Below are 14,701 nucleotides of genomic sequence, written 5' to 3'. Positions count from 1 at the left end.
ACCTTCTTTGAAAGTGAGCTCGTCGGCCTCTGTGCCGTCGTAGTTATACAACGCCTTGACGGGCACTCCGGGCTCGCCGTTGTCGACCAATGGTTCCGCCCCGTCCTCGTCCCATTCTTCTTCATCGAAAGGATTTGAATCTTGCTTGCCGTTATTACTGCCGTTTCTGTAATAAATAAAATCAAATAATTATCACACCATGTGATTTCTCGCGACGTTTCGAACAAAAATAAAAACTTTTTTTTTCAAGACACTTACGTAATCGTGGAATTTCTGTTGACCGAGTTAGAGTCGTGGTTGTTTTTCTCGGGCTGAGGTTTCGTCGAGCTGTTCGTGTCGGTTTTACCGTCGCTGTGATTCGACTCTTGCGATATGACTCTGCTCGCGGGCTTTGCCTTGGATTTGTTGTTCGTTGGCGGATAATCCTGTAAATGAGTTGATTTTCGAAAAAAAAAAAAAAAAAAAAAAAAACGAACAAATGAATAATAATACTTTTAATACTTATTATTTTACGGTTAAGATGAAATCGGTGCTATAAATGAGAGTTTGCTCGGTGCAAGGAAGATTTTTTCTTTTTCTTACCGTGTACTTAATTAGTGTTGCGAATTTTTTTTCTTTAAATCAGATGATTTATATTTGTTCGTTATACGAACAACTTAGTACGCCAATTATCAAGAAACTTTTTTTTTCTAGCGTCAGAGTGATAAAACGTCGATATCAGAGATATAAATGATGATGGTATAATAATGACATCATCATAGCAAGCGAGGATGTAAGTATATTTATAAACGCGTCGTGCTAATGGTATGAAAAAAAAGTGCGCTTCTCTTGTTGAAATACATACAGAGAAGAAGAAAAAACAATGTGTATTTTATGTTCGTTCGATTCGGCGACAATCGCACTTACCGATCATCAGTTTAAACCATCCGATGGATTCTAAGAGCAAATACTAAGAGATACCAACTCTAATGTCGTGCTTTGTTGTATCAATTATGCAGACACATACATGTACACACATTACATTAATATTTTACCTCCCAATCTGTGTGCTCTCTCTTTTATGATCCTCAAGTTACAAGTAGTGCACAAATATATTATATAATTATATGATCTACGTTACCATCTGATTTTGATCTTGTGTTTTGTATTGCGTAAGCGCAAAAGAATGAACAAACGCGTTCACTCGCATGTGTGAGAATAAAACGGAAGAAAAAAAAAAAAAAGAATTGGATATTTATGTTTACGGGTGAGGTGAGAAAACAGAAGAAGATCGTTAAGTTACGAGGATGGAAAAAGCACGCGCGTGTATAAATTCGCGAGCTCCTCTCTGGGAGAGTGAATTGCGACTTGTAAACAATCGCCAAACGGAGTGCGGAAGGATTCTTCTTGTTTCTTACATTTTTTATTTTTTTATTTTAATCGCACGCACTTTTTCAAGCCTCGTTTTGCAAAACACTCGCTCTTAAATATTCTAAAATCGACCCGAGCACGGATCGAAATCTTCGTTTCGAACCAATCATTGTTAAGCATTTGAGGCAGTAGGTAATAAAGCCATCGGTGACAAAAAACCAAGGCGATAAGAGTATATTTAAGAGACAAAAAAAAAAAAAAAAAAAGATACACAACAGCGCGAAGAAAAAGCTTAGAGGGGGGAAAAGAAAACAGAACGAAAAAAAAAAAAAAAATTATTACATGCAGGTCCTCGCCGACGGGGCGCTGATTGATAAGGGTGATTTGTCCGGCGGGCAGTGCCTCCTTTGACTTGGAGCCCTTGGCGATGTCGCGGAATTCCTCGGTGTAATCCTGCGTGTAAATAAGCAATGGGCACACACAATTCCAACATGCATGCATTCCAGGGCGTGTACTCCCCCCCTCTCTCTCTCTCGTTTATGAGCTTCGTGTTTGTAGCATCTGCTCGCGAGATTCGCTTTTTCAATGGAACGTAATTGAAGGGCAATAAAATATTATATGTGCCCGATAAGGCGATCGTTTAGCAACCGTTTCCCCTCCTTTTTTTCGTGTTGGCGTTGCTGGGAGATTCCAGAGGATTAGTTTTGCCTTGGGACGAGGAATTTCATTATTTTTTTTTTTTCCACCATCGAACGAATAAAGTTTTATGACGCAGCTCCGGATCCATCAAATATTTTACGTGAAGGAACTGTACTCGCGGACAGCGAGTGGCAAACGATTTATCAAATCCGAACGGCCGGGCAAAACAAACGATCTTCCGCGTCTCATGTCTCGTGCAATGTTGTACGTGCCAACTCGTACGGTATACAAGTATACATGGTATTTTCTCTCCGCGAGGCGAATGAACGAACGAGTTTGAATCATTAGACAAGTCAGCGACTGAGAGAGAGAGAGAGAGAGAGAGAGAACAGCCACGGGTTTGCAAAAGAAAAAGGGGGGGGGGGTAGTCGTACAAGAGACTTTTACAGTCCCCCAAGGCGTCTTAACATGGCTTTGAAATGCAAGAAACATTATATAAACAAGTACCGGCTGCAATTAGCCGGTATTGTACAGACGAGCACATTACACTGTGGTTTCGTGTTTCGATTCAACGCAAGGACTTTGCACAATGTGTCGAATCGGAATCTGTTTCTCAACAGTTCAAAACTAGAAGACGCAAAACAAGGGATCATCTAACAATCATGTCACTAAAAACATATTAAAAAAACACAAGTTGAGTCTATGATCTATCAACAAGTATTAACAATAGCAATGAAAAAAATACAGTCAAATAAAAAGAAAACTATTACTCGAGTTCAATTGGAGCATGCGAATTTCTGAATTTCGGGTCCATCCGGCAAAGTGACTTACACAGGGTATGTACAGATCCCCTCGACTTACCTCGAACTGAGGCCAGGCCATGGCCATGTTAACTCCATGATTGTTCGACCACCATTTAAGATCCTTTTCGTGGTCTGCGTTGTTGATCGTATGGTACAATTCTTCGTAAATTTGCGGAAGCCTGGAAAAAAAAAAAAAAAAAAAAATTGACAATCTCGGCGATTTCGGTTAAAAGTCAACGTGACGATTGACAGCGATAAATGTACTCACTCTGGATCTTGATAAATATTTAGGCATTTGTGAATACCGAAAAGCACGTCCTTGAAGAATTGAAGCCGCTGGGCTTCCATTTCTTGGCACTTTTCGTACACCTGAGTCATGTCCTCCATGTATTTGGGGTTGTACTGATTGATCTCCTGTAATGCGCTCTCGTACTTTTCCTTGGCCTTTTGCACTTCCTCCTTGGATTTTTGCACCCTATCTTGCAATTTCTTCACCTACGTGGACGAAAACGGGAAAAACGACAAGCATTATTTACATCATGTTCTTTCGACTAATATCCTTTCTTTCTACGGAAGACGAAGCTCTTGTCTTCACGAATGGCCAAGACTCGACAATTTTTTTTTTTTCTTCCATTTCAAAGTATTTACAATGTTATTATGCGATAAGCTGTAAAATGCTCTTGATAAATAATTATATTCTCGTGCCTTGAAAAACTTTGCTGTATCGCTTGTCTTTTAAATTGTTCATTAAGGAGTTGATTAATGATTTTAAAAATATATTACATTTGAGACCTCAATTTAAAAAATTTTAAAATAATACAGCACGCATCTATTTACAAGCATTACTACGTTATGTTAGAAAAAAAATAAAATAAAATACAATTACAATATCACATGTATATTGAATCTTACAGGTATCAAAATGACTCATTGAATTGAATCAATATCAATACTCTTTACTTGATACACCATGAAAAAAAATCTATAGCCAATATCGACGTGCAAAGCTATATTGTATTATTAAGTCTTGACCTTCGATTACATAACAAACATCTATGAAAGAAAATGCAATAACAATATTAATTTTTAAATTCGTAAACATTCACAAACAAAGTGTGAAGACAATTTACAACTAGTCTAACAAAGGGAAAAAAAAAGTTCTTTAAAAAATTGAATGCAAAAGAAGAATAAAAAATAGCTTTCAGCGAGCACTAGATATTGTTTGTCCTCTAAAACTTGCAAGCTCAAAAAATAATGTACTAGATAAATAGTTGTGCTCGGAGATAAAGGCAACGAGCTTTTATTTTTATGTTTCTGACTTATCAAAATTTTAAAATGTAACTTTACCATAAAACTTATAACTTGTGTAACAAAAAAATTATAAATTTTTTTTCTTCAATTATTAGTATTGAGAGGTTGGAGAAAAATACCTCATAAAAAAAAAAAAAAAAAAAAAAAAAAAACATTGTTAATCGTGTCTTTACAAGTGACTACGTTAATTCGTTGTTGTTTTTCCCTTACCGTAAGAGCTTTCTGTGTGTAGTGAATTGCAAAGTGATGCACAGTGGTAGGTTAAGGCGCAACAAGACATAAAAAAAAACAACAAGAACGAACTAAATTAATAATATTTTTTTAAAAACATAAAAAGAGAAAAGCATGCAGGACATGCATTTATTGAATAGTAATAAAAGTAACAAGAAAATGAAAAAATAATGTTGTTTATACAATGTTTTTGTTGATTTTGTAATCGTTTCTACGTACAAGCTCGGCGTCGCTAATCTTATTGTTCGATTTCCTAAAGAACTTTCGTATTCTCCTGGACAACGCGTTTAATCCACAATATGTCATCTACAAAACGTCGTCACATGGTTTCTTTTACAATTGTTTTCGTTGTCTAAAAGGCCGAATTCACGTTTTTTTTTTATTTTGTGATGCGGAAAATTTTGAAAATGAATGTCGAATTTTTGTTTTTCGATGACTGATGTTGCGAGTATACCTACACTAGTTTTATTGTTTTTAGAGAATGTGTGTACTTTCAATTAAATTAATACTATCGAGTTTATAGAAAATAGGGGAAACAAGAATCATAAAAACTATTACACAGATAACAAAAAGATTAATAAACATAGGATCGTATAATGTATAAGCTACGCACACCAATATTATCAAGACTCGCTTCTAATATTATAAGAAAATTGTATAAATTATTTAAAAAGGGTCAATTAAAGCTACACAGAGCATCAACAAACTCATGCATATTTTTTCTAAGAATTTTTATTTTATCTTCAGCTTAAAAAGAATAAGAACGACATGCACGACTGAAAATTATCGACATACGCTGTCAGAGCCTCGGGCAGTCTGAAAATAACGTATGCTAAAAAATCTTTCTTGCTAACTTTTTTTTTCTACATTTTTAATATTCCTTATTAATGAAGTGAGCGGAATGTTCTTTTTTTTGTTTGGTTGCGAGAAATAAATTTAAAAGTTAATTATTTGCAGATTAATTATTCACGCTAATTGGGACAGTTGAACTAAAAAAAGCACAAACTTTTCAGTTAGTTTATACTCAAGTTTTAGTTCTTTTTTTTTTGTTCGCACTACAAAGTTAGGTACACACTGACAGTCTCAGAGTTTTTCTTATTGCACAAGTTGATTGTTATCATGATTTTTCGCTTACGATTCGATATTAATGACAAAGATTAACAATAATTACACACTGCAATCAAAGCGTAAGTTCTTAAAATATTTGATATTACGAGGTATCAATCATGTCTTCAAGTAAAAAATAAATAATACACCGTCGATGAGAGACTTTGCCAAATAATGAAATCGATTGGTACAGGATTGGCTGAACAAATGACCGTAGATCGGTTGGGTTTGTGCGCAGCACCAACCGATCGAGCCATTTGTTAGCATGTATCCATAAGCCGAAAATTGCGAAAATCTCGAGAAGTTATGAATGATGGGAATGAGCGGCGATCGATCAAAACGGAAAGAGAGACAATTGGACACCATACCTGATCGGGCGACAGCGAACTGTCGGCGCAGGCGTTCCGCTCCATGTTGGCCGCGCTGCGCTCGGACTTGCAGCTGTTGTGGTAGTCGCTCTTGGCCTTCTCGACCTTCTGCAGGATCTTGGACCACGGCTTCTGGGCCTTCTTGAACGCGTCGTCCATGTCCTTCTTCTCCTTGAGGGTCATCATCGTCTGGGCGCGGAAACACACACCCGCTCGTTAAATAATTACCAATCGAAGGATCGTGGGGGGGGGAGAGGAAAAACAGGGGGAGGGGAGCCAACCTTGTGATAGGTGTCCTTCTGCCACGTCTTGACCTGCTGTACGATGTTGTTGCAGAGGTTGTCGCGAATCCTGGTGTGGAGGTCGCAGAGCCGGTCCGCCTCGACGAGGACGCCCTTCCAGGCAGCCTCGGTGGTCCCGTACTCTGGTCCCTTCTCGATCTTCTCGTTCCAGTGCTTCGACCAGGTTTTTAGGGCCTTCACGTACACCTTTTCTATCTCGGCGCGCTCCTGGACGAGGGCGATCAGGCCGTCGCAGAGCTTTTGCCCGTCCTCGATGCGCTTGGTCGTGCGCTTGTAGTTGCCCGGCTCCCAGAACGAGTCCGAGGTCGCAATCAGCATGTTGTCGTCGCTGTGGTGAGACATGCTTAGGGTGACGTTTGCTCGATTGGCTTGTAAATGCTCAGGTGTGCTGGTGCTGATTGATTGATGTTTCTTTCTTTTTTTTTTTTTTTTGCAAGGTTAGAGCTCTCTTACTAGAACGGGGGGTGCGTGCTGCAAGTCGCCGGTCTACCGTGGACGGTGACTACAGGCTGGCCCGAAACCCTCTTCTTCTTTTCTTTTTCCTTAGACTATATACACGTACAATCAAAAGCAAAGGTAAGACCTGAGTTTTTGGTAACGCTATTTATTTATGTATAATATTTTCTATGTGTATCGCACTCAACTCGATAACAATATGGAAGTAGAAAACATGGACAGTATCTCTCTGGAGAAGTATCGATGGCTATGTCTTAAATATTAAAAATTTACCACTGAAAATATTTTATTTTCACGAAAAATTTGGCCAAATCAGGAGGAACAAAAAAAAAACTGTGAAGACTGGGACGCGATAGTGTGTTGAGGTTAGTTACCATCGAGGTTACCATGTTGGTGGTGTGTGTATATAATATATATTAAGTGTTTGTGTCCATGTATCGATTAATTGCAATATAGTTAGTAACGTCATGTAATAATGATTAATATAATTATCACCTCGCATGAAAACATGATGAAATATTGAAAACGCGTTAGGCTCATCGAAAAATTAATTCGCTCGCAAAACAGACACTAACATTGTTAAATACATTATATGCGTGCGTAAGTAAATGCAAGAATCCGGTCTGTGTATGGTTACTTATGTATGTAAATCAGCATAATATTCTACAGACACACACTGCTGTGGAGATAATAATATAATGTACACGTATACATGGATGGTATACATAATCCAATATAACGCGCAAGAGGTATTACCTATCCCATTGCACGCGGTAAACTCCCGACAAGCATCGGAACGAAAGCTATACGTAGGGTTCCCTCGTACACGTTGGTGCGTATGGGATCCTCTAAGTGTGTCGGTGGGTGACACAACTGACACCAGGCCAACACAGTCAATTTCGACTAATCAGAGAGCTCCTTTAGCTGTGTATTGGCTATGTCGCCTGCCAACACGTTTAGAGGATAGGGCCCCAGTGGCAAAGCTCTGGATCGAGCGAACAATCCACGGGGTAAACTCTGCGAGATCAGCCTTATTGGATTGCCCGTCCGGCGACGATCATCGATTGGCCCAATTCGCGAAGCCACGCACATGCTACAAATTACCTGTCTCCCCCCCCCCTCTCTCTCTCTCTCTCTCTCCGCTCTTCTTCTTTTTCTCAAGTATATATAAGTGTACGTATACTTACTTACTGTGCTCGACATCCGATATGTTATAAGCTCACAATACGTGTATACACGAATGTTTCGTGCTCTTCGAGTTCTCACATTTTTCTATTTGTTTTTGTCAACGGTTCGTCGAACCCGAGAACAAAAAAAATATATGTTTCGTTTCAGCGCAGAGAGCGTACTTTTATACGGCAGTCTTTCTGAGTTGAATGCGACCGATCTTACTAAAACCGAGAATGTGTGTAAACTCGATTTTCACAGCAGTGCAAAAAAAACAAAACGAAAAATAGGTCATCGCGATGTTTAAGGGGGAGGGGGAAAGTCACAAACGAAAGCGTCGCGGTCGTCGGCGGGGGAATCCAATTTCTCAATGGCATTGATTGAATTCGATTCGCCAGCGGTGTACGTGTATCGTGCGTGGCTCAATTCGCGCTCGTTACACGCGCGACATTGAAACGAATCAAGTGACCCACATATTGCGTGTTAATATACCTACGCCCGATTTATCCCGATTTCGACCTGTCCGTCAGCCCCTCTCTTTTACGCTATACAATCGCGCCGATGACCGAGAGAAGCGCGGTAACGGTATTCTTTATTTATTTATTTATTTTTATATATATATTTATATGCATACTTTGTATAATGGTCTACTTGAAGAACGAGAAATTACCAACTGTAAGCACTTGTCGATGTAATAATCGAAAATGATTGAAACGAATGAGTTTCGGTATAAACTAATTAAGTAAAATCTTTCTTTTTGCACATATACCAACATGTACCCGCTTTGTACACATGCCAACCCGAGTTAAAAAAAAAAAACACACGCAACTCAGCTCGCGCGAATTCTCAAGGCTCCCTTCTTTCTGCTGCACCGCACACGGGGGAGTCTAATTGCACTCTCCGCGAAGGATAACACGTAACAATAGCGCGCACATCTTTCTCCCTCTCCCTTCTCTCTTTTGCGTATGTGATGTAAATCAACACGCGTCGCACGTATACGTATACCTAATACCACGTCTGTAGTCTCAACGCACCGGGAATAGAGAAGGGGGAAACAAAAAAAAGAAGCGACGCGCAATTTCGCGCATTTCGTCAAGTATACGTTGTACTCGCACACGCGTATGGGTATACATTGTAATACCCATCAGGGGCGCGTCTTTTGTCGTGGTGAATTTACCTCGTCGAGATAATGTGTGCATATATACACAGATCGAAAGTGCACAGTAATAAAAACATTGGGAGAAAATAAACCTGTGGAATATATCGAGTAAATTGGGCCACGCGGTTGACGGCCTTTATTAATCACAGCACGCCACAACAATGACATAGGCATGCCATTGCTTATATCGTGGAAAAAAAAAAAGAAGCGAGTGTTTTCCATGTTTTTCCCGCGCCGAGTTTTCTCATTGTTCGACCCCAGACCCGCTGCACTCTCGCGTTCACACTCGGTTTCGCGAAAATTAAAAACACTGCTCCGACGGCGCCCGTACACCGCAAACGACAACAGCTAAAAAAAAAAAAAGTCCCGCGTACGTGTACTCGCGTGGGTGCAGCGTTCCCGAAATTAAAACAAGATGAGTGTCTCTCGTGCGTGTGTGCACGTGTAGTTGGGTTATAGCAGGGGGGGAAAAAAGGGAAAGGGGGGCTCAGACTGTCGCCCGTGAAAAAGGAGGTCGCAAACGGATCTCCGAGAGCCGGAAATGCAAGGCCGCGCGCACGCGTATAATAGCCTACTACTGTAATATTGTACGTGGGCATTCTATTTTAAATCCCCACCTTTTTTTGTGGAAGGATCCGATTCCATGTGCCTCCGACAAAAAGAGATACGCGAGACAATGCTTTGCGACTCTTTCGCCTCCGACGTGTGTGTGAAACTGCTGACGCGAATGTATATACCTGCATGTGTGTATAATACAATAGAATACGCCGCGATGATTTTGATGATATTTAGTAGGTATGTACGTGCACTGGAATTCAGAAAATCAGATCTGCTCGCCCTATCGCTCGTTCGGAGTAGTATAGTCACGTGTAACGAAAAGAAAAGAGTAATTAGATACTTTTTTTAATTAAAGGATTCATCATGCGAATGTTTGTTTGGAAAAGTGTTAGCGGTAACCTGTACATAAGATACGCCTAATCCGGTAGCATATAGGTTGCAAGACGTACACGATAAAAACTTTCCAGGCGCGAGAGTTTGGCGAGAGCTTACCCTACATTTGGGCGTGTGCAGAGTTTGCCTCGAAAACCCTTGGTATTTAAGAGGGACTGAATAGAAAATTAGAGGACTGTACCTATACGACTGCCGTGTGTCAGCTTTGTAGGTCGACGTATAATGGCATACCAAAGGAAACCGGTGTATTTCTCGGGACGAAGATGGAAAACTCCGAAGCTGGATTTTAAATATTTCGGGAAGAAAAAAAAATTTGATTTAATTGGCTAAAAAAACATTCTTCTACAAGTTATTCGCGTAAGAATCTCAATTCATATAAACTACTCGTGAAACATAGAAACACCGAAGCCGGCTTGTGCCATTAATAAGAACACCCGCGTTTAATGACCCCACACATATATAGCCAATAGGTAATTGACAAAATACATTGAACTACATCACGTAGGCTGCCGTACGTGCTCGCAATCGAAAACAGAAAAATCATGTCGGTCACTGGACACTTGTATTTTTATTATTACCATTGTATTGTTCATGAACGAGATGATGTACACCGACCTCAATGGATCATAGACACCTTGAAGCCTGTCCCGCTACGCGTAAGGTGACACTTGACGAACGGGCACACAATAATTTCGAGTGTACAAGTATAAAGAGGCCCCAGAAACCTATGCGTGAACCAACGGTATATTTATGTTGGGCGCAATAAAGCAACAACGCGGTACTTTTGTTTGTAATGCGTACGTACCTACACCAATACTTATTTAAGCGCAACTTTGATACACGGACTCTGTACCTAACTGTGTTTAACGTCTCGCAAGTGCGAAAATGTACATGTGAAGATAGATGTGTGTATACAAGTATATGTTGTATGGTGTAATGGAATGGATGTTGATTTTGCTGCTGGTGTTTCTCGGAAAGATTTAATTACACGTACACCACCACTTTGTTCCGCATGAATTACACAATTACGGTAGATAGTTGTATACTCGCGTGCTCATATAATTTACTTATACATAAAATTATCAAAGGTACCGGTTATATCTTAAATAAATTTCATCCCACCGATCCAAAAATTAGTAAAATCAACTCAAACCCTTGGCTCAAAATTACAATTAGCTGGTATACGAAAGATTCAATTTGCGAGGTATGATGATACAAATATGGTATATATTATAATGTGTGTTGTGAAATAAAAAAAAAAAATACTCAACTCGTTGTTTTTCCTTTGGCCGACACCTGAACGCGACCCGGTTGTATCTCTTTCACACATGCATTGGCACACGCCACACGATATTCATAAAATATACACGCACAAATGTCTCCTTCACCGGTTATCAAAAGAGAAAAAAAAAAAAAAAAAAAAAACACCAACAACGTTACTTACACGCATATACAGTACAGATAGCGCTTATGTATCGAGGGTGACGGCGACGCCGGGACGCTAATGTTCATCGACGGGGCTCATTAACCATCACACGCCGCGCATCCTCCCGATATCTCAAACCGATTCTATACTCCCTCCTCGGCCGTCTTTTCGAGAGAGAGCAACGAAAGTAACAGCGCCATAGGGTCCCATACACAACACGCGAGAGCCGCCGGCAAAACCGCATTCCAGCTGAGGGTACGTTCCCATTCCAAAGGAGCTTGTAGCGTGTGTGTGTGTGTGTGTAGCGGGCAGTAAAGGTATGTATATATACAGGGAGACACGGGTCAGTACAGCCGTGCCAATTTCGAGGCAGACAAGAGCGTGTGCGACAGGAGTCATCGGCATTCCTTGCGCGCACGCCCACGTGCTGTTTAGGGCAACTTATGTATACATGTGGCCGGAAGTGAGACGAGATCGTCGAAGGCGAAAGGTGCGCCAAATTCTGATTGGGCTCTTTCAACAAGTGAAGAGGGGGGGGGGAAAGGATGAGTAAGATATGCTGATAGTTGAATTTATATGTGTACACACGTGTGCGTACGGATATAATCTATATATGGTTCAGGGAAGTCCTGGATGGCGAGCGTCGTGGATGTATGGACCAAAGTCCTCGGAAAGAGACGAAAAGTCACGGTGGGAAACAAGTTTTGTTCAATTTATTATACGCGTTTGACTTTTCCATGAAGATTTTTACTGCAGGCGAATTCTTTCAAGCTGGGATTTACGGGAAAAAAAATTTAATAAACAGTGATTTTTTTTTAAATCCTGAATGATCATTACGTGACTGATACAGATACTTCAAAGAGTGCCGATTTGCTCGCAAAAGCAATGTCCCTTCGTACTTGACGTATTTTAAAAGCGAATGTAATGCAAGCAAAGTGGATATACATATATGGGTAAAGTTGAAACGTGAGAGTCACGCAAGAATATAACTGCAACTCTATATCGATTTCCCGCTATTAGCAGAACACGTTGTGCTTGCGTCCTTGGGGCCCCCAATCAACGTGTATATACGTATATTCAAACACCTACATGCGAAATGTACACATATGCGAGGCCTATATATTTTAATTCCACGCGCGCTAAATACAATTAGCTTAAACTAATTAAACATCGCATCAACATCAGTACAGATTTTTATTACCTATACGTTGGTGGTGTATATAATATATACTTACCTACTCGGGGAAACAAATTGAATCGTTAATTAAATAAGTTTTTAGTTTACGTGATGAACACGAGCAGCCAAGCTACATGATATTTTTTTGTGCTTTTTCTAGATCGATCAAAAAACAAGTAGTTACCAACAAATAAAATACAAAAGGAAAAAAAGAAACTCGCTAACGCTTTACTAAATCAGTAGTTTTATCCCAAAACAATGGGGAGGAGCACATAGTTGACAAGAACAAAAAAAAATATGTTGTTAAAAATTACTCTTACTTAGTCATTAAAATGTACCAAGACAATGTTTGTGTCATTGGCAACACATTCATTTGACCCCTCTCAAGAAGTTTTATCGTAAACAATTAAGTACCATCAACAGATAACTAAATGTATGTATATAAGGTACATGCTTAATATGTATTTCTTTCTCTCGTTGCCTATAAATCTGCGAGCTTTTTCTTCTTTCTTCTATCCAAATTGCAAGACCAATCTCTTTTTACTACCCATAATCAAATCCAAATTTTCGATCGTGTAAGGTGCCTTTTTAAATTTTCACAAAGTAATAACTTGCCAAAAAATCATAAAATAATCCCAGGTGATTAACTAGAAAGTGACCCCTAAAAGATCTAGTACACAAAATGCAGAAAGCTATTGTAAAGGCAAGGGTAACGAAGCGGAAAGAAATATGGTGACTGAGCAGTAGCAGCGGAATATAAGAAGCGAGGATTATAAAATTGATTTATAGTCAAAAGAGGAGCCGAGATTTAAATTTTTCGGTTCATGCACACACGATGAACTTGAAAAATCGCGTCTCGTACGGAGCAGCCTGTAATGGTGCATTACAGCAAAAAAAAAAAAAGAAAGTATAGTTAGTACCCTTTTTACTGAAAGTTGAATAAAAAAATAAAAAAATAAAATAGATTGCGTAGATGTGGGTCTGACAGAGTAATGAAGCAAATGTAGTTTGTAATGTGCGCGCTGAAAATAACTAACGCAGGAGAGGGGAAAGGGGGTGGATAGTCCTTGTACAGGCTGTGCGGGAGTTGAGTTTCCATGGGTAGGTATATTATTAAATTTACTCTTCATAAAGTATACAAGTAATTTTTTTTCTAAATCTAGGGTAAGTGCAGTGGTCATAAAATTACGTACTTTTTGTTCTGATGCTGCGAAAAGGCAAGGGAAATCCCGAGCTGAGAGTTGTTTTTTTTTTACGAGTGTCTACAGACTGATTTATCCGAGAAAGTTGTTGTTCGTCGAAATTTGCGAGGAAGAAAATACCGTATGGGACACTGTAGCTTGCAATGGTACTTAAATCACAGCCAAGCGTCACCTGCATTTTGGTTTTTCCTTTCGAACCGTTTCACCTCGGCAATACGCATAATACGTACATTTACTTCCGCACACTACACGCGAATGCCTATTACGGTTAAAAAAATCGGCAAAATAACCTCATCCCTCTTGAAAAAAAAAAACAGGAATAAACTGCTCCACACCTCCATACGTGTTTTCACAAAAGAAGCAAAAAAGGAAAAGGAAAAAGAAAACTTTGCGCACACAACATAATATTCCCGAGTAAAAGAGCACCCCATAAAACTCGTGACGCGATAATGCCCCTAAGCTTGAAGAAGAAGAAGAAGTAATAAGACGACGACGTCCCATCCATACACGGGAAGATAAGGCAAAGTAAAAGGCTGCCCAGCAAAGAAGTATAAAGAGGAGGAAGATGAGAATAAGGAAGCACCAGCCGGCCGTGACTAACAAACCATCCCCGTATAACGTATACAGTGGTATAGGTGTATATGCCCCAATGGTGTAGACTGCAGAGCAGCGGGAGCTTTTTTATGACTGTTACGTCAGGCGCACGAGTCTCTCAATCGTCCCCGAGTGTTCGCGCGAGTACTCTCACGCCCTTTATTCTCATAGGAAATGAAATGTCGTCTTTGCTAATAGGATAATGTTGAATTTTCACCTCATTTTCATTTCACGAGGAAAAATTTCATTTATTCGCATTTCCTTTGATTTGCCTCGACACTCGAAACCCTAAAACTTATTACCCAAATACCATGTACCCAACGCCACGGCATCATCTTTATCGAATATTATGTATATAATCCAAACGATCACATTCTCGTACGGGTTCTTGTTTAGCCATAAAATTTAGTAGTGTAAAACACGTAAGAAACGAACGAGCGAACGCAGGTATATACTAT

General features: G+C 39.7%; 1 protein-coding gene across 4 annotated transcripts in view; it reads right to left on the bottom strand.

Annotated features, from left to right (window-relative positions):
• Positions 1–14,701, bottom strand: part of Synd (protein kinase C and casein kinase substrate in neurons protein Synd) — a 58,288-nt gene that overhangs the window by 2,592 nt on the left and 40,995 nt on the right. Inside the window, exons 2-9 of one of the 4 annotated variants that reach the window (XM_014351983.3) lie at positions 6,091–6,659; positions 5,810–5,998; positions 5,130–5,150; positions 3,061–3,287; positions 2,851–2,971; positions 1,693–1,803; positions 259–425; positions 3–166 (exon numbers count right to left, since the gene is read on the bottom strand). In XM_014351983.3, the coding sequence (XP_014207469.2) occupies positions 3–166; positions 259–425; positions 1,693–1,803; positions 2,851–2,971; positions 3,061–3,287; positions 5,130–5,150; positions 5,810–5,998; positions 6,091–6,453 (1,363 nt within the window). In that variant the 5' untranslated portion in view covers positions 6,454–6,659. Of the gene's footprint in view, positions 1–2; positions 167–258; positions 426–1,692; positions 1,804–2,850; positions 2,972–3,060; positions 3,288–4,313; positions 4,326–5,129; positions 5,151–5,809; positions 5,999–6,090; positions 6,660–14,701 lie in introns of all 4 variants that reach the window. The other 3 variants (XM_014351985.3, XM_014351987.3, XM_014351986.3) reach the window with 3 other exon arrangements.

The sequence above is a fragment of the Copidosoma floridanum genome, unplaced genomic scaffold (assembly GCF_036245765.1).
Source record: "Copidosoma floridanum isolate Cflo_tuat_1 unplaced genomic scaffold, Cflo_Japanese_pri ptg000006l, whole genome shotgun sequence".
Classification (NCBI taxonomy): domain Eukaryota; kingdom Metazoa; phylum Arthropoda; class Insecta; order Hymenoptera; family Encyrtidae; genus Copidosoma; species Copidosoma floridanum.
This window is presented reverse-complemented; position numbering and strand designations above follow the sequence as displayed.